The 24,807-nt window shown below is 40.1% G+C and overlaps 1 protein-coding gene across 4 annotated transcripts in view; it reads left to right on the forward strand.

The window, feature by feature from the left end:
- Nucleotides 1-24,807, forward strand: part of Kif18a (kinesin family member 18A) — a 57,308-nt gene that overhangs the window by 21,315 nt on the left and 11,186 nt on the right. For 3 of the 4 annotated variants that reach the window (XM_004851584.3, XM_021263954.2, XM_004851583.3), the window contains exons 10-13: nucleotides 936-1,098; nucleotides 3,764-3,928; nucleotides 5,530-5,651; nucleotides 9,310-9,545. In XM_004851584.3, coding sequence (XP_004851641.3) covers nucleotides 936-1,098; nucleotides 3,764-3,928; nucleotides 5,530-5,651; nucleotides 9,310-9,545 — 686 coding nt within the window. The remainder of the gene's footprint in view (nucleotides 1-935; nucleotides 1,099-3,763; nucleotides 3,929-5,529; nucleotides 5,652-9,309; nucleotides 9,546-24,807) is intronic. The other variant, XM_087211508.1, reaches the window with a different exon arrangement.

Here is a 24,807-nt window from a genome sequence, read left to right on the forward strand (position 1 = left end):
CAGAGATCTGAATCGAACCCCTCAACTTGGATTCTCTAGATGAATATTCCCCTTTGGAGGAAACAGCTTTCCTCCCTTCACCAGGTTGTAAACTTGGACAGTTTTGGATCCTGCCAGTGTCCCTTGGCTCTTTTCTTTTCCAAGCTGCAGGGGGTACTGAACCACCGTATGGTGTGTTTCCCTTGTATCTTCTTTGGAAGCTAAAACCTGGCTCGCTGGCAGTCCTTGGGAGGCCACAGAGGCACCATGTGGTGATGCCTCCCACTGCTGTTTCTTCACAGCCAACGCCAGAGCACCCAGCATACCCAGCTCACCCTGCTGGTTGCTCATGGGCCTTAGGAATGGCATAGTGCTCACCAAGACAGCATCCTTTGCCTACAGACATGAAACAGTGTATTTTTTCCTAAGCAGTTAGATCACATACTGATAGAAGCATAGACAAAATACAGTACTAATATCAGAGAATTTGTGATACCTGTATTTCCTATAACGTGATTAGCTTTGGAAGAAAGAAATGAAAACTTAGAAGAAATACACAATATTCCTTTCTAAGCATTTTTGTAATAGGCAGAAGTTATTCTAACTTATTTGCTGTTTGTCACAGAGTGCAGTTCTATAAGTGGGTAAATATGATTTTTTTTTCTGTTTTTCTTTTCTTTTTTTATGGTATTGGGGATTGAAACCATGGCCTCATGCACACTAGGCAACCCCTATACCTCTGATCACCCAGCCCTCTTTTTTCTTTTTGAAATAAGTCTTACATAGTTGCCTTGTCTAGTCTTGAATTTGCAATTCTCCTGCCTCAGCCTCCCAAGTAGCTGGAATTACAGGCATGCACCACCGTTCCCAGCCTTATTCATTCATTTCTTTAAGTAAATTTTGTATCATTGATCATAAAATTGAAAAGTTTCTGTAATCTGTTTTATTTTTGGTAGATTTCAAGAGATTCTTAACTGCTTGTTCCAGAATCGAGAAGAAATCAGGCAAGAATATCTGAAGTTGGAAATGTTACTTAAAGAAAATGAACTTAAATCATTTTATCAACAGCAATGCCATAAGCAAATAGAAATGATGTGTTCTGAAGACAAAGTAGAAAAGGTATTCAACAATATAACATCCAAACTTCTATTTCTAGAAATTTGATAGCCGAGGTTACCTACTCACTCATTCTCTGCAAACTCATGGAATGGCTAGAGTAATATAGCAGACACTGTTTTAAATGCGTAATGTAAACAAGGCAGAAATTTAAATTCCTAGGTTTCAGAAAAAGGAAACCAGAAAAGCACAATGTTTTGATTGCAACTGTTGTTTCTTGGAGGGTTGCTGCACATCCTAGCAAAGTTCACATGGTGAAGGAGTTAGTTTCCTGCTGCAGACAGGGCAGTGGAAGCAGCTCATTCAGATACAGGCAGCTGCAGCCAGCGGCAGGTTTGCTTCCAGGGAACTTCTCAGCATGGGCACTGCTGCACTCGTCCTGTGCACGCGGAGCACTCCCACATCCCTGCCACTGAGACCCAAGAGGCGAGTGTCGCGAGTGAGCACTCCACAACGGGCTGGGGACCCCACGAATCTGTGCCCCTCCTATTATCTTACCAACCCGCACAGGACGGTAAGGGGAACAGGTCTCGTTTGAGGACTGTCACTGTTGTGTACCTTTCAGTGATTGAGGTTTGAAGTTTAACAGCCCATGTGTGTTGTTGAGAGAACCCATAAAGTTGAAAGATTAATATTCAATATGGTGTCAGCACAGTGATGCCTCTGGGGAACCTGGCAGGAGCAGTGAACACTCAGCCTTGAGAAAGAAGCCCTCAATGCCAGCAGCCACTGACTCCCAGTCCGAAATCATAAAACACCTGAAATAATTTCCCATAGGGAAAAATCAACAGGCTTGGCACATGTGACAGAATCCGTAAAACTTTAGATACTAGGGCTAGCTGATAGAAACTAAAAATGAATGAAATTACAAAAGAAGAAATGGAAGATAAAAGAATCAAAGATAAAGACTATCAAAAAAGTATCCAAATAAGGAGAAAAAAAATTTCCAGAGGTGTTATTTTTTTACTAAACACTCATTTTAGATACAGTATTAGCCAGTCTCTTAACTCATTACATTCTCAGAAATCCCATGTGGTATTTAATATCCTCCTAACCAAGGCAGTAGCAGTCATGTTGTCCAGGGTCACACCAGCTCCTCCTCTTGAGCTGTGATCCAAACTCTGGTGAGCTGAGGCTAGCGCCTGTGCTCTTACTATCTGTGCTGCTGATTTCCATGTTCACTACAGCAGAAGACAGAATTACAGAGCGCATAAATAGCCAAGAAAGTCTCACCAAATGCGGCACAAAGAGGTAGCATCCAGGGCAAGGTGCTGTTACATGAGGGACAGACTTCTTAATGAGAAAGTCATACGCTCATGTCACAGGCATCCTGCAGGGAGACCGTGAGGATGGACACGTGATGGTCTAGTGCTGCACCAAAAAGATGTGAATTCAAGAAGCATGAGTCTGAGCAATACGAAATAAAGATATGCCTAGACCTGTGAAACTGTAGATTACCAGATATCAGAAATAAACATTTCGAAAATACTGAATAATTATTTCCAGTTTTGGTGTTCATTGATAAAGTGTAGTTGCATTTTCTAAAGTATGTAAGACATACGATACATGATACATTGGTAGATACATGGTTGTTGTTTTTTGTTTTTTTGATGTGGGTCTTGAACTTGGTGCTTCATGCATGCTAGGCAAGCACTACCAACCACTGAGGTACACCCCCTGTACCCCGTATTATTTGTTATGAAGCTTTATCATATAAATAACTACCTGTTACTCTTAGATTACCAGCCCAAATGTTTTTGCTTTTCCCACCTTCACAGAAGTAATCATTAGGTATGTATAGATAGAGATATATTCTATAGATCGTATATTTCTTGGTGTCCAAAAGGCTCTTCCTGTTCTTTCTGCAGCTCTGGAGACAGAACTCAAGGTCTCATGCACAATAGTCAAGGGTTACCACCATGCTTCACTCTCAGCCCTCATGTGCTTTTGAAAACTAGAATCTCACTTTTTTCTTACCTACTAAATGGGGAAGATGTGATATACTAAAAATTAATCATAGAACATTCGTTAACATATCATTGATATCACTTTATCAGTAGCTCTTAATCTTTTATCAAAATTAGTAATTTATTTATTAAGTGCAATATATACCTGGTCTTACTGAAAATTTCTTCTTAAGATAGAAGAAAAAGTGAATATTTGTCCTTTGGCTGTGTGTGTGTGATTCCTAGGGCCTAAACCCAGGGCGTTGCACGGGCTAATCAGGCTCTCTGCCACTGAGCTACTCCACAGCCCCTGAATGTTTACCTTTGAGACCTGCTGCTACATTTGCACACTGACCTGGTTGAACTACATAGTGATTCCCAATTTTTTTGACAAATATAATGATTTCCAAGTAGCAGAATGTCTCATGGGATTAATATATCCTTGTTGTGAACCCTTTCATATGGTTGCTAAGCGAAATTCTGAAATCTAACCTTGTTATACATTCTAAGGATTGTATTTATTTTGATTATTAGCACTTCTTATAAAACAATTTTAGTTGGATAATTTTTTTTAATTTTGTGTTGATACCACTAAGTAATTTTAACAAAGGGTCTTATTGAACATTTTACATTGACTATGTGCCAGATATTTTATAGATTAATTCATTTGGTATTTATAATAAATCCTTGCGATCCAAAATTATCACTACATTGTGTTTTAGGCCACCTGCAAACGAGATCATAGACTTGCGATGCTGAAAACTCGTCGCTGCTACCTGGAGAAAAAGAGAGAGGAGGAGTTGAAGCAATTCGATGAAAATACCAATTGGCTTTATCATGTGGAAAATGAGATGAGGCTCTTGGGCCAAAATGGTCATATTCCAAAGGTACACATGTGTTTTTCTGTTCAGAGTAAGTTTGGAAAACTGAGCTTTTTAAACTTCTTATCTTTCTTATTGAGTAGATAAATATCTTTGAAAAAGACAACTGTGGCCCCATTTCTCTGAGATTTAACTGACTTATTTTTACTGTTTTTACCCGAACATCCCTTCTGCTTGATAATTACCTACTACAATCAACTTCCCTCTACTTGAGAAGAGTAAAGTTACTTTTACATGTTGTAATTCCTAAGGAATAAATGCCTTTTATGAGGTAGCGCTTCAGTTGAGTAATCTGTTTCAAACTACGTAAGGATTCATCATGTAGATAATTTGTTGTAATCTTGATATTTTGTGCAAAACTATTTTAAATGGAGTGGCACTGATTTTACTATGGCTACAGAAAGTGATCTGATGGAACTGGAAAGAAGGGATCATCTCACCCAGCTCTTCAATTTTAGTCAAGTAACCTGATCTCCACAAAGGCCGTATTTGTGACTTAAGTTGGCATTTGTTTTAACACCAGATCTATCCCTAAAACTCACATAATTTAGGCCAGTGTTCTAAGCATATCATTCTGATTTCGTAGGAAGAAATTTTCTTAAATACATACTGTATTCCTTGAAGTATTAACATGAACTGAGTAAATAAATCCTGTCTTTAACATATCTCAGACGAAGAGTGTAACATGTTTTTAGTCATAGTCCCATTACTAGTGAAGTCTTTTGAAAAGAAAAGAAAGAACAGGAGCTTTTAGAGAATCCATCTTCAGCTGTATTGGAGAGAGAACTGGGACTGAGAAGCTAAAACAGATCACGGGAATTTTTCTAGGAGGAAGTTTCCAGATGCAGCCCTGATGCTGGCTCAGTTACTCAGAATGAACAACTAAATCATTATTTTTCACTGCATGGACTGAAATTTCCCATTTAAAGATGCAGAAAATGTTACTGGATTATCGTTGTCCATACTTCAGTGTATTCATTTAGCTGATACTTTTTGTACTTAAGGCTTACTAGGTTTGAGGAAAGAAATGTAATTTTCGGTTATAGATTGAAGCACAAGTGACTATATAGATGAAGCTTAAGAAAATGGGAAGATGGGAGATTTTTTGACAATATTTAACAATTTGCTTTTGCCCAGGGTGATGCTAATAAGAGTGAGTGTGGGCAGATAACTTACTTCATACAACTCCAGACGCTGAACTCTAGTTTGAGTAAATGAAATGTTACTGGCCAATGCTATGACAGTATTAGAGGGTAGAGGTTGTGTACTGGGACATAATGTAGCCCATGTAAATGTGGGCCAAAATGGTAGAAGTACCATTTTAGCAAAAACTGGCCCTAAGAATGTATTTTCACAATATTGTGAACAAGATGGATAGACTTCCTAATGTTCAGTTTCTAAGGAAACTTCCAACCTTATCCTGCCACTAAGTTAGAGATTACCTACACCAGGACTCTTATTTTCAAAATTGCTTGTAAACATATTTTACCTATATAAAAAATTAAAACTACTGGCATCAGTATAAAATAAAGTTTTATTAAGCTAATATGATTTTAGTATGTTTTTTAAAAATAAATCTAAGACATATTTTGCAATGGTCTCCCTAGGAACTCAGTAAAGATCTTCGTTTTCACCATTTACACCTCCAGAATGAAGATTTGAAAGCACAAATTAGACATATGATAGATCTCGCTTGCCTTCAAGAGCAGCAGCACAGGCAGACTGAGGTGTGAGTATATGGGTTTACCTGTCCTACAGTTTCCAACTGTAGACCTAAAGTGCTCAAAACATCGAAGTTTACTTTTCCACTGCCAGAAAATGTGCATTTTTTTGTTTTCTGGGGATCGAACTCAGGTCCTTATGCTTGCACAGCAGATGCCAAGAAAACGTGTTTTGTATATGTAGTGTGTATTATTTCCCCTTGTCTGCCAGCAACAGAGAATCCTCGCAAGAAGATACTGAGAATATACAAGATGTGATTCTTTCCTGGTAACTAATGTTTTACAATGCTTTATAATTTTTTAAGCATTTTTCTTTAAAATTTTGTTATTTTGACTTAATATATGCAACATAGTAAAAAATTCTAAGAATTCTTATCCAGTGAAGCAGTTGAAATTAACATTAACTGCATTTTTATGTAGGCAACTGTTAATTATTCATAATTCTAGAATGATTTTTCTGTTACTAAAATTGCTAAATATCAAGGGTCCCGATTTTTATGTGATGCTCCTTAATACCCTCTCCACTAGCTCAGTAATAACGCTTCAGTCATCTAATTTCACAAACAGAATTTTTTTAAAGTATGGCGTAGAGGTTTTGGTCACCTCAGATGAGTCATCCAGCTCCTCGGCGTCACTGGTGTTCTATGCAAATAGAAAATTGTTTCTCTACGGACATTCTTCCACTCTGAAGTCTACTCTGCCCTGTAACTGCTGGTTAATTTTCTACACTTTTGATTTATAGGAAATCATATTAGTGTAACAGATTTTAAAAAAGAAAACGAAACTTCAAGGCACTTTCCTCTGTGGATGGGAGCTCACACCAAGCTGCCTGCTGCCTCCCAGAGCAGCTGGTCTTCCAACCGACCACTGGCTCTCAGACCGCCCCGGGAAGTTCAAGCCAAGAGCCAAAACAACACTTTCACCATGCGTATTTACTGTATCAGGCACACAGGTTAATAAAGTTAGGGTGATATTTTACTTTAAAATAGGAAAAAAAGGATTCCACTGGCTCACTAATTTAAGAAAATGGTGACCCGGGCATCACAGAGACAATGTGGCATAAGGGGAAGAGCATGAGATTCAGAATCAGTCCCGAACTCTGGCTTCTGTGAGCAAGGCAGTGATTGCGTAGCCTGCCAAGCCCTGTCCTTCAAGCAGATTACAGCACAGACATGCCCCTGGTGCCCACCTTCAGGCTCCACAGGACTGAGACTCATCCTGTGATTATGTTTAAGTTGTGAGCTGTTCACAAAGTCTACTGCACAGCGGGAAAGGAGGCGAGGGGGAGGGGGAGCCTCAGAACCCTGCCTCAGGGGAGTCACAGCTTGTGGTGTATTCCACCTTCAGAAGATGTGACAGCACATGGGAAATGCTGTCTGGTTTGGGAGCTCTTTCGAGACTTAATACCTTGAGTTTTTGTTGAGAGCTGATCTTCATAAACACCCTCTCACTAGCATTAGCAAGTTCAAGGCTTTTCTAAAGGAACTAGCACAAAGCCACTCTTAGCACATGCCTTCAGGAACTGAGGGAGATGCTTCCCATCAGGTTGAAGAGGCCAGCCTCGGTCGGGCCTTCTGGGTCACCTTCTGCACAGTCCAGCTGGCCAGACTGGGTGTGGGGTGCACCCTGGAGGAGCCCCCACCTTGGCACAGAGCCGCAGCTCTCCGGGGCTGGCTGTCTCGTGACTTAGTCAGGTCCTGTGTGGGTAGCCCCGTGATACTCTTCTGAACAGCTGCAGGCCGAAACTCTGGGTTTGGATGTTGAGGGTACCCTGGAACCATCCCCGTGGGATACTGGCAGCAAAGGGGGGGACAACAGTACCTCATTATTCAAGTACTCAATAAATGTTTTATTTAGCCTTGAATAATTTTTATCTCTATACATCTGTCCCTTAATACCTCCAGGAGGCTGGCTCCAGAACCCCTCTGATACTCAAACCAGCCCATGCTTAAGCCCCTTCCGTAAGGTGATGTAGTGTTTATAAGTAATCCACCTATGTCCTTCTGTGTGCGGTAACTCATCTCCAGGTTCCTTGGAATACTTAATATAATGCAAATGCTGTGCAAATAGTTACACTGTGCTGTGTAGAAAATCATAACAAAGGAAGGAGTCTTCCCCAGTTCAGTCCAGTCACAGCTGTGCTAGGTCAGATTGCAGAGTAGGCGAACGAATCCTGAGGCAGATAGTTCACATAGGGGCCAGAGAGACAGGGACTCTGAGAAGTGAGAAGCTACAGCAGGGCAGACCGCACCCCTTCTTTCCTGTGGGGTCAGCATGGTGTTTGTCAGGCAGCTAATTAAGACTTTGCTATTTGGAACTCTGGATTCGGGGCAGGGAGGGGGAGTATTCCTGCTGCACTACTGGTTGGATCCATAGATAAGTCCAGAGATGCAGGAGCCCAGCTGTACTTGTTAACTATTTGACTTGAGTGGAGTTCTCCACACCAACCCCAGCCAAGAAGAAAAGAACCATGGATTATTTTTACTGTTTCTAAATATTTTATGTTCTGGGGCAATAGGCAATCATTTCCTTGTATGTTAAAATTAACACCTGGTTATTTTTTCAAACTGCTCTGTCCGTACTTTTCAGGTGGTTCTGTTATTTGGGTAAGTCAACTGGAACACCGTCTGTCAGCTGTCTCAGTGAATCCGAACTGAGCCATTTGAAGATCGTGTTTAAATCTGCCTTTATAAAAGTTAGGGGCTACAAGTTTAGTACACAAAGTTAAGACTGTTTAGGGCAAACTGATATGTACAGAGGTCTAATACATGAAAAGATACCATCAGTGCTACTATTGGTGATATGCAAGATTTTGAGTCAGAGCCAAGAATTTAAAGCCTTAAATACTCCTCAAACGCAACATTCTTGTCCAGATCTTTTCTTCTTGACACCCCTTGGAAGCTCACTCTGAAAACCACTGCTTGTAGGTCACTTATCTTAAAGGAGAATTGGATTTTGTTATGTTGTTGTATTGTGTGTTTTAATGTTTTATACTTAAAATGGGAGACTTTTCATTTGACAGTAGTGTATAAAGGGTAAATGAAATACATAGTGAATGTCTAAACTTTCTTAAAAATTTATTGCAGTAAAAGACACATTGTCATTAATCTCCCTCAGAATACTCCCCCTTACTTCAAACACACTTATTCCCTAGTTCTTGCCACTTTCTAAAGCAGTTCTTGGAGTCCTCTTTCATGAGTGTCTTTGCAAAGAATGATCAAAAATACAGTGAATGCTGCTGCTGAGTGTCATCCACCAGAAAGGCGGGCTCATAAAAACATCACTGTAGGTCCTCATCCACTTTATTCGCCAGATCTGGCTCTTCCCCAAGAATTGACTCTGGATATTGAGTAGCCATGACAACACAACTAACAACACTCAGAAAAAAGGACTCCCAGAAATGCTCCAGAAAGTGAACAAAAGTATATGGAGACTATCCAGGAAGAGGGCCTGGTCCTTAACTTCCCATCCAAGACTGTTTCTAGTGTGCACTTGTTATATTACTCTTGTCAAAGCATTTGACTGAAATAACATTTTCTAAAATAAAACATACACAGGAAATCATTTTAATATGCTAATGCTATAGGTGTTACGTAAAAGAATTGTAAATGATGTATTTAAAAACTAGTGTTTGTCTCTCCTTTCTCACCATCTTCTCTACAACAGAGTTCTGAATGCTTTACTTCCAACCCTAAGAAGACAGTATTGCACACTGAAAGAAGCTGGCTTGTCAAATGCTTCTTTTGAGTCTGACTTCAAAGAAATTGAACATTTGGTGGAGAGGAAAAAAGTGGTGGTTTGGGCAGATCAGACTACTGAACCCCCAAATCAAAAGGATCTACCAGGAATTTCTGTTCTGATGACCTTTCCACAGCTTGCACCTGTTCAGTCTATTCCTTGTTGTAAGTATGGCTTTTATTTTATTAGCTAAACAGTAACGTTATTCCTAAAGAGATGCTTTTATTTGTCAGCCTACAGAACAGTTAATTTTCAGTATGCTTGGCTATTTTATGAAAATTAATATGGAAATTAGCTTCAAAGTCATTTCATTTAGCACGTATCTTCCCAGGATCTAAGATCGAGTGTAAAATGAGGTTCAAAACAGCTCTGGCACTAAACCCATTTACCCATTTTGATGAAACAGCTTTTCTTCCTATCCTTCTTTAAAATTTACCCTCTATTAAAGATTAAAGTTATATAATACTATATTCTCTAATATCTAATAATGTGTTCTTGAGATCACAGTGTAGAATTTATTATTTTTCTATTATCATATTACTTTCAGAAGTATGTGTGGAATGTGTTAATTGTGAAGCTAACATTATAATCTTGGTTAAAATTAATTCCGATGGTGTAGAATGTAAGAAGTAGAATGCCGTATTTGGCTGTCCCCAGAGCTCCAGTCCTGTGTTCTCTCTTTGAGATGATTAATGTTAAGTTGTGTGTGTGTGTGTGTGTGTGTGTGTGTGTGTGTGTGTGTGTGTAAGAGAGAAATACAAATATCTTTCAGGTTTTTTGTTGATGTTCACATGAAAGGTACCATGTTATACATACTAGTCTGTAATTTTCCTTTATTTAGTTCATTATGAACATGGTTAGCCTACTTACATGAAGAATTTACCTTTTTTAAGTTTTGAAAATCCAAGAAATAGGTGTACCATAATTTTCTTAGCCAGTCTATTGTTGAGCAGTGCATCAGAGAATATACCTGTGTATTCATATTTGCAAATCTGTAGAAACTGATTTACTGGATTGGAGGATAGGTTTTTTTTTTTTTAATCCATGCTATTAATCAAATTGGTCTGTAAAAACCAAGATGCTGTTCAGATTGAGGATACCCAACCCAAATAGCGGAAATCTGAAATGCTCCAAAGCTTGAAACTGAGCACTGACGTAAGACAAGACTATTTTGTATTTCGGGACATCTAATATCTTTAGATTAGGGACACTCAACCAGTAAAGTCTATGCTGCAAATATTCCACAATTTTAAAAAATCAAAAATCTGAGACAATCCTAGTCCCACACATTTTGGATAAGGGATATTACAATCTATTATACCAGTGTGTGTGTGAAAATACCTGTTCATCTTTATCTAACTAGCATTAGTGGGAGCATAAGTCTTTAAAAACAACTAACTTTTAGCCTACTGGTGGGATTGCTTCGTCTTCTGTTACATATCCTTTGTTTCCTTGAGTTAGTGGGATTGTTTTATTGGTTTTGTATTTTTGTTTTTGTGTGTTTTGAGCTAGATACTCAACATTCCATCACTGGGTTGATTTGATAATGCTTTCTCTATGATGTGCCAGTACTTTGATTGTACAGCATTGTTAACTTTTATAAGCATAGTTTCACAGGGCAGGGAGCAGGCTCCTGAAGCTGCTGTGCCCTCTTTGCTGCCAGGGTTGCTGGCACTTCCTCCTGACCCCTGGCATCCATGAGCACCCTCAGGAGCCGCCAGCTGCTGCTTCTGCAGAGATGGCCTCCCTGTGCCTCCCTCTTGATACTGCCAGCTCTGCAGGCTCCTTAGCCGGCCAGCGCCCTCAGGTAGAAGCTGTGTGTGTGGTGTCAGACTCCTGTTGTCTTCAGAGGAGCTCTTGGTCTGAATTAACTACATCTTTGTTACTAACAGAAGGCCTCCATGTTGTATTTATATGGTGATAGGGAAGTTGGATACATTCCATAAACATAATATCTTCTTTTTCTTTAATAAAATTGTCATTCGGCTTGATATAGTTGAGAACTTTAGAAAGTGAAGAATTTTTCAGATTCTCTTCTACCTTTAGGGCCTGATTCTTTCTAATGGATTCAAGATGTTGGAGAGGAAATAGGGTTTTAGCACAAAGCCTGAGAAATACTGGCCACCTGCTATTTGATGGTCATTATTTCCTATTTAAAAATCCATATTTCATGGATATTGTAATTACATAGACTATACTTGTCAGCAAGAAAGCCTTTATTTGCCTCTAAATTCTTTTTCAAAATGTTTTCAAAAGGAAAGACATGTTGCATTTTATAAATAAGCACTTTCGTTTGGGAACATTCAGAGGGTGACTTTTGGCTTTATTATGTTTAGTTTTTGGTTTGTTATTTTATAATTTTGTTAAAACGATTTCATAGACTACTTGCTCATATGTCTTGTCCATTCCATGAGTTATGTATGTTCTATGCATTATGAATAGAGTCAAAGAGTAACAAAGATATGAGTCTACCTATACACATTTATTGTTCTTAGTCTTAGAATGTTGGAGTACATGAATGGAAAAAAGCATCAACAGCAGTTTGTGTTAGCATACATTTCTAAAGACATGAAGCAATAGCTATATAGGATGCATGTATCACTAAAATATTTTATTTACTAGGATATAGGGTGTTTTTATTTGTTTGACAATGATCTGTGTTTGTTCTTTTCTGTGAGTTGCCCACTCTTTGTTGAACATTCTTCTGGTATAGTTGTCTTTTGCCAAAATGATGGCTTATATGCAAGAGCTTAAGTATGAGGGTATTTATTTCCCTAGCGATACTGAGCTTCTCCGATGTGGAAGGCCCTTAACTAATGCAAAGGAATATGGCACAGTATAAAGCAGACTGTCCTCGCCTTCACGCACCTTACTTTCTAGTGGAGAAAGGCAGTAAGTGCGATAACTCAGTCAGTCTTATCTGCATGCTGTGTGAAAAGAAGTAACGGAGGCCTAGGAGCGAAAGCAGGGAGGGGTTTGCTGTACTCTACAGGATGGTGAGGGTACATCGAGCTCCCTGACGCAGTGCGAGGGGCTTCACGCAGTTAGTCCGCACACATGGGAGAAAAGAATCTTTCCAGTAGGGGAAATAAGCAGCATACAGAATCCCTAACACGGGAATTTGCCAGGCATATTCACAGTGGCCAAGAAGGCACTGCCTGTTAGGAAGCAAAAGAGAAGGAAAGTAGAAAATGCTGGGACCGTAGAAATAGGGGGAAAGACAGGTCATGAACAGCTTTGCAGGGTTTTTTTCATTGTATTGTTTTTTTGAGACAGGGTCTCACTGTGTAGTTCAGACTGGCCTTGAACTCACTATGTAGCCCTGACTGGGCTTGAACTCGTGGTAATCCTCCTGCCTCAGCCTCCAAAATCCAGGGATTACAGGTGTGCACCACCATGCCCAGCTCCAATGTATTTTGGAAGTAGAACTAAAAGGATTTGCTGACAAATTGGATTTGGAGTAGGAGAGAGAGAGGTCTAGGATGGCTAAGATGTTTGGGGTGGACATCTAAAAGAAAGGACTTGCCTTAAATAAGATGGGGAAGACCATGTGAAGTGGTTTGCAGAGGAGAGATGGTAAAACAAACTAGGAATTCAGTTTCAGACATGTTAAATGTGTCTGAGATCCATCCAAGTGGAGACCTCATGTAGGCAGCTAAGAATCTGCCATTCAGGAGCGGAGTCTAAGTGAAACACAGAATTTGAAGAATGTTAACATTTAGATGATATTTAAAGCCATAGGACTAGATGAGATCACCGTGGAACATTAACTCCGGTAATATGCATAGTGCAGTTATATCCTTCATATAACTTTTATCATTTACTCTTGACTTTATTTGAAGTGTCCATTTTAATGCTGAAGTTTTCAAACTTTCATGTAGTAAAAGTTACTTTTTCTCAGGCCTTAGGAATCATTCCTCAGAAAGCCCCTCCATAAATTTTAAATGTTCTCTTCCATTTTCTAATTTATTTTGATACAAGGTGACAAGAATCCAGCTTTTTTTCTGAGTAGCCTGTTATTCGTGGGTGTGTGTGTCCACACTTGTATACATTTCACCCCTCCAACGTCGCTACATTCTACAGACAGAGTACAGTGGTACCTCAGTTCACAAACTCAATTCTCTCCACGATTCTTGGCGCAAACCGAGTTGGACGAGAACCAAATCAAATTCAGTGGTTAGGTTCAATGTTGAGCTTATGGGGAAATTTGATTCTGTTCTCGTCCAATTTGGTTTGTGACCAGAATCATGCAAAGAATTAAATTCGTGAACCAGTGTGCCACTGTAGTCATGTAATTGTGTTTTTTGAACTTTGGTTCTATTCTTTTTTATTTACCACTCTAGGGCTAGGAGTTAATATTTTAGTACTTCATACATGATAGTATCTTTTGATCTGTAGCAGAGCTAGTCCTCCTTCATTACTCCTGGTTTTTAAAATATTCTTTGCTATACCTATAAAATAAACTTTAGAAATATCCTTATTTATAAACTTTGATTACTTTTTATTGAGGCAGAAGCCAAATTTTTAATTTTGTCAATTTTGATACTTTGCCAGTATCATTACTGTAGATTTGGGGTAGATATTTATGTCGCCTGTCTGTTGACTTAGGGTAGAGCACACCCAGTTTGGGTGGAGAAAACAGAACGCTTACTCGCTAGTGCTGGGCAGGGTGCGGGTGCTAACGGCAGGTTTATTTATGGGATTGATAAAACTTCTGACATTAAATGAAAAGTCAAGATTTCCTCATTATCCATCTGGAAACTCACATTCAGTAATATTTCTGTCTCTAACCTTTCCTTTTTTTAAAGTTTTGCACCCTGTGTCAGTGGTTTTATCTTAAAAGCACAATGAAAGGTCCTAGTAGAAACCAGATTGTTATAGTACAGATATTCTGACTGAATATAGTTTAAATTTTCCCTCAGATTACTCGAATACAAGGAAATTTCATGTTTAATAAAATGGTTAATCTCTATCCTACTTCATATAACAAATATAAGGTAGTAAAAATGTTTTGAACTTAATCGTCCACGTTTTTTCCCTCTTGACAACAAAATATCCTCATTACCAATAGTGTAAGTCATGCCGTGGCCCCAAATACGTTCCACTTGACGCTTACTCCCCACAGGCATACGCGCTATAAGTTACTCACCTGCAGCTAAATGAAGGGATCTGCGCACGTCCCTTTTTCCTTCTGAAGTAAGTGTGAATACACACTGAGGAATGGAACTGAGCAGGAAACATGACTTCTGCTATTTCCCACAGAGGCAAATACCGAAAGGTTATGGTTGGTTTATTACTCGAAAAGTGCTGAATTTTTTGTAATGGACTACCACAGTTTTCTAATGTATGTTCTTCTTATAGTATTTTTATACAGCTGATATCATCTGTGTTGGCACTAATGCCAGGACAGCCACAGCACTGCCAGAATGCATTGTAGAGCGCCCATGTGGTCCACTCGGTGGTGCCTTGTGCTTCGTATCTTTTAAATAGTTAAATTCGTTTGTCTATATCTTTTCCAACTATGAATTCCATGAGTCACGAGGCTGTTAAAAAAAATCCAGATTTATGATTCGTACAGTAATTGTATCAATCATGTGTAGCCTAGAAGTGTTTATTGAAATGCATATATTAATACTTGATTTCACTTTAGAACTTTGCCACCTAATTTTGACTTAGCATGATTTCCAAAAATACCTCCTTGCATGCATATTAACAGGAGTGCTAGCAAAAGAAACACCCTTGCCATCATTCTGTACCGAGCTTCGATTAGATCTAATCCCATTCATCACTGCCTGCCTGACATGAGCCCTCCTTTGCAGCCTGTGACTCATGTTTGCTAAACACTGCATTCTGCTTTTTATGCTAACTTACAGCTCTAAATCTTTTAACATTTACAGTCTTAAGCTTTTGATAAATTAGTTCCTCTGGGCAAAATCATTCAGAACACATGATATGGCACATCAAAAGATGACCTCAAAAGGCCTGTCCGTTTTTCAAGAGAGGGATTGTAAACTCATTGGTCATAAATTATCTAGTCGCTTTATTTAAAGGAACCATCTGTGAAATATTCAAAGAATATTTCATAACCCCTTGGATTATGAAACCATGTGAATTGTCAGTCAGTGGTTGTGTCTTAGAGATTTATATAAAACAGGAAGAACAAAATGGTGTTTCTTTCATTTTATTTTACAACATTTTGAGAAAATTCGGAACAAGGACTAAATAATCACAGTGACATCTAAACTGGCCTCTTTTGCTTCCCTCTCCTCCAGTCTGCCCTTTACACGGCCACCAGACACCTTCCTCTCCTGTGCAGAGCAGGGCGTTCAGGGACCCTTCAAAGGCTACCCGGTGGGTGTCAGGTGGTGGATGCAGCACTGGCCCCACCCTACTCCCAAACCTGCCCTGGGAAACCGTCCTTCCAATAAGTGATCGCAACTGGCTAACATCTCCTCCTCTGCAGCCCCGTGTCTATCTTTGAATTCCACTATTACAGTGTTAGCACACCTTACCTTCTCTCTCACCAGCAAACTTTTAACTTTATTGAAGCTGGAAATAGTAATTCATTTTGCGGTTTGGCCCCATTCAATAATATTTTAAACTTGTTATTATCTTGTTTACCTTACTTTGGGAACAAGTGAAGCCAAGAAAAATAAGATATTTTTATTAATTTATGTTAATATTTTGTTTTAATAGCTATAGACATTTTTTCTAAGCATGCATATGTAGTTTGCTTTTTTAAAAAAACAAAAACAGATCTGTTATGCATACAGATCGTCACCAACTTTTTTTATTTTCACTGAGCCACTTGTTAGGGATGCATTTTGCTATCAATAAATATGAATCTAAGTCATTTTTAATAGCAGCATAATTATCCAATCCCCTGCTGACGAACATTTACTTTGTTGTCACTGTTATAAGCTGCACCCCATTACACATCTGTGTGTATTTATTTTGCAACTTGTGTAATTATCTCCTTAGGCTAAGTCCGTAGATGTATAATATCCAGATCAAAGAGTATATACTTACTAAAGCACTTGATATTGTCACATTACACCCCCATATCTGTTATAACTACGTACAGCCCACCAACGTAAACGTGAAAGCAAACATTTTGTCTGTGCTCGGAATTACCTGTTCGTTTCCTTTGCCTGGTTTTTCAGTCATCTCTTATCTTATTAATTTTGTAGCACTCCTTTTCTCAGACAGACAGACCGACTGACTACACATACACACGGAGATAGATAGATACACCTGTATGAGTTCTAGGAGCTTCCCAGTAGTGTTACATGCTGGGGCCTAGCACAAGCTAGGGTTTGAGTTGTTACATAGCCCAGTTTTAAGTAATAAAGAATAGGAGTCAGGGTTTAGCTTTTCATTTGGGGGATGAAGTGGTATCTTACCATCTCCTCACATCTAGGGTCTCCGTTACATTAATCGCATATGTTACTACTTTGTGTTACTCAGTTTCTTTACCTGACTGTCCTCCTGGTAATGAGCAGTAAACTGGAAGACAAGCCATGTGACTGCAGCTCTACCAGTGTCAAATGTAACTGATATTTCAGCTTTGAGCATGTCACTTTTTTGGCTGTGAACAGCAAACTGTAAAGTAAGGAGTGTAAATTCACCCTAACATCATCTAATAGCAAATTTTCATTCTGTAGAGGAGGTCATTGCTGCTGCAGTTCTCTTGGTATCTAGTTAATTAGTGGTTAGACGCCTTGTAAAGTGGAGATTCCAACTGCTGACTACGGCGCCCCTGTGAGGGAGGGCTATCATAAAGTTGGCAAGGGATTATATTACTTGGTTCTTTCCGTTTCTTTGCTTCTACAAAACATTTATAAGTTTAAAGCTTTTTTTTTCCTCCTGTATAGGGATGGAGTAAAAATCATGCATTTGGTTTAGAATTACAATGGACCCTTGACTTACGAACTCAATTCATTCTTGAGGGCTGGTTGTAACTCAAATTGATCAGGCTCCTCTACACAACCTTCTAAGTCTCTCTCCTGTACACAGGCAGATCTCAGTGTCTTTAGAGAAACATTGGTCTGGGATTTCTCATTTAACCCCCACACGGGAAAGGATGCTGTCATGTTCCTTCCAGAATCCTTTAAGGGTGAAATCTGTATCTGAGACCATCTGGAAGCACAAGTGGCCAGCATTCAGGTCGTCACTCAAGACTTTGGTCATAAGTTAAAACTAAATTTCCAGCCATAACCCAAATTGTTCATATGTCAGACCAGTCGGTCATAACTTGAGGGTCCACTGTATTTGAACATGATTTGTCATTTTAGTGCACTAATTTAAGGACATTTCTTATACTTACAAGAACCATTTACAAGTAAAAAAATATACTAATATTGCTTAAAACTACTCTTAAGAAAACACATAAAACAGTATGTCTTTTTTATAGAAATGCACACTGGATGACTTACAGTAATCTTTTGGTATTTACCCAGTGCTTCTGTATACTATGTTGCACTGATATTTCTTGAATCATCTATGTGGAGATATTATAATTTCTACATATGAGAGATATGAGACATGAGATGTTTCTTCTGTCCTTGTCTAGCTAATGATTTTACTGGAATCTGGTAAAAAGTAGTATGTACAAAATGTATTTTTATATGTTATATGTAATGTCATATGTGTATAAATACAATTCTAATTTCCATTCAAGGACATTTGTATAATAAAAATTATTTTAAAATCTAAAATTAAGAAAATACTTAACATTTCTTAAAAATACTTTTAGGAAGATAGACATAAAAAACCCATTTTTTTCTAGAAACAGTTCAGAATCTTTAGCCCAATCTGTGGGATACACTTCTTGAAAAAAAATGAGATATTTGAAAGATACAAATATTAGAACAGATTGTGTTGACAGGTAGATTTATTTAGCTTAGAGAAGAATACAACCAATTAATACAGTTTTTATATATTTCCCTTAAGGTACAAGTATATGCAGTCAATTTATCAAAGATTTTTTTTCGTATACTTCTTTATCAGACACTCATATTTCATTATTAAAATAAAAAATGCGTACTTTGTTGCTTTTGTTACACTAGTATTAAAATCCCAGAAATTTGAAAGAAATAGCAAACGGCAGACAAGTATCTAAACTTCCTCTACTTCTTTATTAGGCGTTAACCAGGCACCAAATATTCATTCTTAATTTGATGTAGCCACTGAACAAATGTAATTCAGTGAGTTGGAAAAAATTAATTCTATTTTTATTACGACTTATAGATTTTTGTTTTGGGTTTAAGCTGTCTGTGGCGTGTGCGCGTGTATGCATGTGCGCTTGGACACTTCCCCAGTACTGGGTGTCAAACCAGGGCCCTATGCATGCTAGGCAAGCGCTCTACTGCTGAGCAGCATCCCAGCCCCTAAACGCATGGTTTATGCCACACAGCACTCCAGAAACACAAATCTTCATCTACTCAGTGCAATTTGTATCACATTTAGAATCCAAACGATTAAGGATGAAAATATTTTCGTTCTTTGTCCATCTAATCACTTCAGTGCCTGTATTTACAGTTAATTTTAAAAGTGGTTTTAATGTGTAGAAGTCTGTTTAGAAGCATCTAAAACTTGGCAGGCTCAACAAAATGTTTTTACCTGTGTCTGTCTTATAGTAAACAAGCTTTGTAAAATGGGACTCTCTGGCCATCACACAGGGACAGATTAATAGAACACTAACCACTTTATCCCGAAATGCACATTTTTAATTTTGTGGATGATCCCTTAAAGTATCTTATAGATATTGTGAAATATTTCCTAAACTAGTAATGGATAAGCATTATAAAGGCCAGGGCAGGATTCACAAAGCTTTGCTTACAGTGCTTTTCTGAAAGCTATCAAACTTAGGGGAACCTGCCAGTGTCAGTATCTGGGTCTTTTTCATTTTGAATTTCACTTAAAAAGAACTTCCTGATTTCCCATTCGGGGGATATATAAGCCCAGCTACCAGTACTTTAGAGAACTGGGACAGAAGCCTTATGCAGATGTTCACTTTTAAGTTATTAATTAATCCCCTAAGTCTTCAACTTGGCCAGAGAGCAAAGCTTGGTCTTTGAGCAGAGTAAGGAGGCACTAGCAGTAAGGAGCCTGGCAGGCAGGGCGGCCGGCTTGGGATCAGGGTGAGAGGGGAGGGGAATCCAGTCCCCCTGCTTCATGTGGCCTTTCCAGCCTTTCCGTATCACCTTTCCCTCAGACTTTCCGAGAGTGCCTCGTCCCCCAGTTAGTAAGGCCCTGGGAGGCCTGAAAACCTGGTTCTTATTGCTCCTGGGTTTTTCATTTTGTTTGGTTATTGTGATGTATAATTTTATAGAAGCAGTATAGATCTATTATATAAAATAGAAAATAAATCACTCATAATTTTCTCAGCTATAATGTGCCTAAGAAGTTGATAAATTTTGCCATGTTTCTTTTGGCTCTTTTTTCTCTGACTTTTTCCACCTCTTTTGCATGTGGGGTTTGTTTGTGTACACTTTGACTTAGTTTGGGTTTATTTTTTCCCATTGTTTTGTCAAAGGTGGGATTATGCTGTACATTAAATTTCTATACTGCTTTATTTAAAAAGCTTTTCCCATGTCATCAGATCTGTGAGTGATAGTTTTAAATTGCACTGCAATTCTGAATGTTCCATGTTTTAATTAGCTGCTGCCTGGTTGATTTAATTCCCCTAAGATAGGGGTTCAGCGTTGTGCGGTGGTAAAGATTGGGGCGCCTGAGTCTGTCTGCTGGCTCTGCCATTCCCCTGCATCATCCCAGAGCACTTTCTGTCTGCTTCTTGTAAGTGTACTTATGCTTACAGTATTAAGAAGGATAGGGCTAGGGATTTAGCTCAGTGGTTCTGCTGCCTGCCTCAGAAGCGCAGGACCCTGAGTTCAATCCCCGGTACCAAAACAAAAAAAGTTATAAAATTAAGAAGGAAAAGCCTATACAGCAGCACACCCTTGTAGCTCCAGCTGCTCAGGAGGGTGAGGCAGAAGGATCACTTGAGCCTGCAAGTTCAGACCAGCCCAGGCTACATAGTGAGACCCTGTCTCAAAAAAAAAAAAAAATTGAGGAAAATGTGTTACTGTTTACAGATCCAATAGCACAGGGGTTGTGCAGAAGGAAGCAGTGTCACAGTAGTCTCGGGTAGAACTTTGGTCGGTTTGCCCAAGAGTGTCTCATCCAGGTGTCCCAAGCCCCCCATGGTCAGCAGGTTCTGTCTCCTGTCCCTTTATGCTCTGAAGCTGCTGAGCTAGGACTGCATCATGGGGCATCTTGGTGCCCCTGCTGGTCTTAGATGTTCCCCATCTTCTGTATACCACGGCTGAGCTCACCTTCTGTTCCCATCCTCCCTCCCTCTTCATCCCTGCCCTTAACTTCAGGACTTCCCACTGTCTTCTTAATTTCCTGACATAGCACTAAAGGACTATTACAGGTCACTCTCCTTTGTGCCTTCCTAGCTTCAAGTCCTAGCTGCGCAGAGTGCTCAGAAAGTCCTTTGCTATTCGGGGGTGCAGGTGATATTCTACTAGCAACATTAACTCAATCCAGTAATTTTCCAAGATACTGGGGTAGAGCAGTTAGTCCTTGTTTCTGAAATCATAGTGTGTCCGTGTCTCTTGCAGAGATGAATCTGCAGAGAACCGAAAGATAGGTGTCTCTTGCACCTCGTCGTACTGACTCATTCTCGCCCTCCCGTTGTCCGTGGTACAGCTTCCGAGGAGCAAAGGCTCATTGTCAGTGTCTCCTCCATCTGCCACTCTTGTTCTGGCACCCTTCCCTATGTGTCCTCACTCCCCTTCTTTCCCTTTCTGTGCTTTAGCGTGGTAGTTACAACGTACGTCCTCTGAGGAGGAGATTACGTCCTCAGGCCCCAAAGAGCTCTGCTGCCTGCAGCCCATGAGCATCCAACTAGAGAGAGAAAGACCCAGATCCCGGATGTCTGCAGTTAGTTGGAGCAGAGCTTACAAGGAGAGGGCGGGAGCTCAAGCCTGGTGCACAGGGTTGGCAAGGAGTCTGAAGGGATGACGTGTGTGCAGGGCTTGTGACTTCGGGAGAGTTGTCAGCTTCTGTTAGCTCCCTCGTGTAGTTATACAGTCAGCCCGCCAGCTCCTCAGATTCATCAACCTAGGATCAAAACTGTTTGGGGAGAAAAGTGAGTCTGCTAAGACGTGTGCTGGCGGTGTCCCTGGTCCCCAAGCTGCATAGTATTGTTTAGGAACGCTGAGAGCCTAGAGAGTTGAGTCCGAGTACGTGGAAGGATACACGTGGCTCGTGTACAAATGCTACCTGGTTCTATGTAAGAGGCTGGAGTGTGAGCTTTGGGGTCCAGGGCACGTCTCCGAGGGTGGCCACGTACCACTCCTGTGCGAGCGCCTCCTCTTCGTGCCTTGTTATCAGCCGCGATGGATTTCTTGGCGCGTTCTATTTGATTCTCACAGCTCTCGTCACTGCTGCCACCACGCTCGCAGTGTGTCTGAGCTGCGCCCATAGCCTTGTTACTGATTTCCCTTTTCCTCTCTTCCTACTCAAATTGCATTCTCCACTCGGCAAGCAAAGCAAACTTTCTTAAATGCCAAGCAGACCACCTCGCTCCACACTTCCCATCCTCTACGGACACTCCTTTGTGCTTGGGGTGAAGCGAAACCCTTGTCCTGTCCCTGAGCCTAGGCTGAGCTGACCCCTTTTGACCTCTGTAGCGGCTTTTCATTTCTGCTCCCTGGCCTGCTGCACTCAGTCTCAAAAGCTCCTCTCTTCCTAGCCCTCAGCAAATCCATGGCCACCTTTATTTAGGTCAGTGTGCTTGTCATGTCCTCGGCTTCTCCCCGACTTTTGCGGCAGTGGCTCATCCACAGCCTTTGGGGCCTGAGATCAGGTGTCCCATCTCAGAATGGCCATCCTGCCCTCATCTGTAAATCCCCCTCTGATCTCTCGCCATTCTGTTCCGCTTCTCTACTTTGTCTCCACAGCTTATCCCTCATTAAATTAATTAATTTGTTGTCTTCCCCCTTATCCCTCAAAAATACACTTTTATTGCTCTTTTATTTGCTGTTCTATTCCCAATACTTGCATAGCAGGAACGTGACTTAATAGATATTGGATAAATGAACGGTGAATTCCCCCACCCATAGCCTCCTGCCCGCCACTGAGCTACATCCCCATCCATTTTCATTTTTTTTATGTTGAGACAGCATCTGGCTAAGTTGCCCAAACTGGCCTCAGACTCGGAATCCTCCTTTCTCAGCCTCCTGAGTAGCTGGAGTTGCAGGTGTGTGCCTGTAACATGTCTGGCGTGATTCTTTATGAAGGTGCAGGCCTCTCAGATTGTTGTCCTTGTATTGTAGCTGACTGCAGCTTTTTTTTCCCCCCTTTCATAAATAAGACAATCATCCTAGATTAAAAATAGTAGCAGTAACTTTTTCTTGTAAATGTCTTGATGTTATGCATATTATTATCACTTATATCCTGTAGGTCATAACTATCTCAAGGCAGTAGAAATGTAGCACATCTCCAATAAGTGAGGGAGTTAAAGTCCCCTAAAGATGATCTAGAAACAGCAAAGTCAGAAACGATAAGGCACATTGCTCCCCACTGCCTCCTGTACTCCAGTGCATGGTGCACTTGTCTACTTCCTTCCACTGGAGGGAAGACCTGTTGTCCTCTCAAGTGGCTGCCAGTCTTCTCTATCCCAGTTTAAAAGAATGCATTTTTAATTTCCTGCCCCAGCCTGTGTAGCACTCACTTGCTAGGGTAATTCATTGATTATCCTCTTCTATAAGGGTCTCTTGTTCTGAGCCTGCAACTGTGTTGATTCCCTTTGAGACCTTTCCAAAGAGATTGTAATCTACGTCCGGCTTCCTTCTTTATCATTCTACTGTCTAGGCCCAAGAGTTACAGTCTTTATTAGATTGTTTTCCAAGCTGAGTCAGGGGGATCTGGACAACTACCCCAAGCCTGCTCTTCTGGAAATTTACTGTGCACCCTTTTTCTCCAATGGAAAAGTACAGCACCTCTCCTAATAGACAGAGCTAGCGTATCCATTAGTTCGTATATTCCAGGGATTCCATTCCAAGTGAAATGTCTGGTGGTTATTATATGTTTTAGGATGAAAAGAGAGGAATTAAGATATGTTACATACATGTACCAACTCCACACAAGGACTGTAAACAGTAATATAAACGAAAAACTAGCAAGCAGAGTCATTATCCTTTTATGTTAGTTACAGTGAATTGACTACTTTTTACCTGAATCTTTAAATCTTATTTTTTGCTCTGGTCATTTCCTGAACCTTTCTCAGCAACGAATCAGCCTTGGATAGTCCTGAATTGACCTTCTGCTCTCTTCTTATCATTGTTTTGAATTGAATAATTAAGAGGGTTACAAAAGTAAAGAATCTTTAGATTTGTGTTCTGTACATACTGTATGTGGGTAGCATGTCTTCTTCCAAGCCCAGCAAAGTAATGCTGTGTTTGTCCGTGTTAGCCACCACATTTCCGGTTCCTCCTGCAGCACATCCTAGGGGACAGGGAGACTGTGGCTGAGGATGTCCAGCATGACAGACTGCCCCTTCCACCCACAGAATGTCAGTGTGATCCTCCAGAACTCGTTGTGGGGCTTGTGGTCAGATTGTCCCGGAGGACAGTGGTTCTCTCTCCAGATTTCTGCTTTCATGTTCTGTCCTAGCAGTTGGGAAAGCATTAGTCCACACCCTGGGACCCTGGCCAGTCCCACCCAGAGACTGCCCCTCTAGATATGCACAGGAGCAGTGGTGACTCTGGTGACCCTTACTCTTTCAGCCTTCATGCTCTGTTTTGTTCTAAATTTTTGAATGTTGTTATGAAAACTACATTTACAGATGACACTTATATGCTCTTATTTTAACAATAATTGGTTTATATCATAATTTTTTTATTTTTTTATTTTTTTATTTTTTTGCTACCAGGGATCGAACTCGAGTCCTTGGGCTTGTGCAGCAGGCAACGAAACCACTGAGCTAAATCCCCGGCCCTATATCATAATTTATGATCACCCTTGATAAACCTGTTATTTGAGCCACTGAAAGTCAGACATTGTTTGAAATGTGTTGTTTCAGAGAGTCTTGTAAGTTAGTTATTGATGGACAATTGGAAAGTAAATTACCATCCCTGTGAAAGTCGTAATGCTAACACTCGAAACATATCTCTATTTATAGAGTCTTTCTTTGAACCCGAAGTGTTTCTGTCATCTAATGCTAGGAAATTCCCTGTCCATAAAAACATGGTGTCCCTTTTTTACTAGAGGGGATGAATGCCCACACTGCTTTGAGTGAGTTGCCCAAGGTCACTAAGTGAGTCGTTGGTGAAGCCAGAAATAGAATTCAAGTCTCCTGACTCCCAATTCACTTCTCTATCCTCAATATACTTTTCTATCCTCTATACCCTGCTG

Source organism: Heterocephalus glaber, unplaced genomic scaffold (assembly GCF_053883595.1).
Source record: "Heterocephalus glaber isolate CG9 unplaced genomic scaffold, H.glaber_assembly_v1.0 deba00001428, whole genome shotgun sequence".
In the NCBI taxonomy this organism is placed as follows: Eukaryota; Metazoa; Chordata; class Mammalia; order Rodentia; family Bathyergidae; genus Heterocephalus; species Heterocephalus glaber.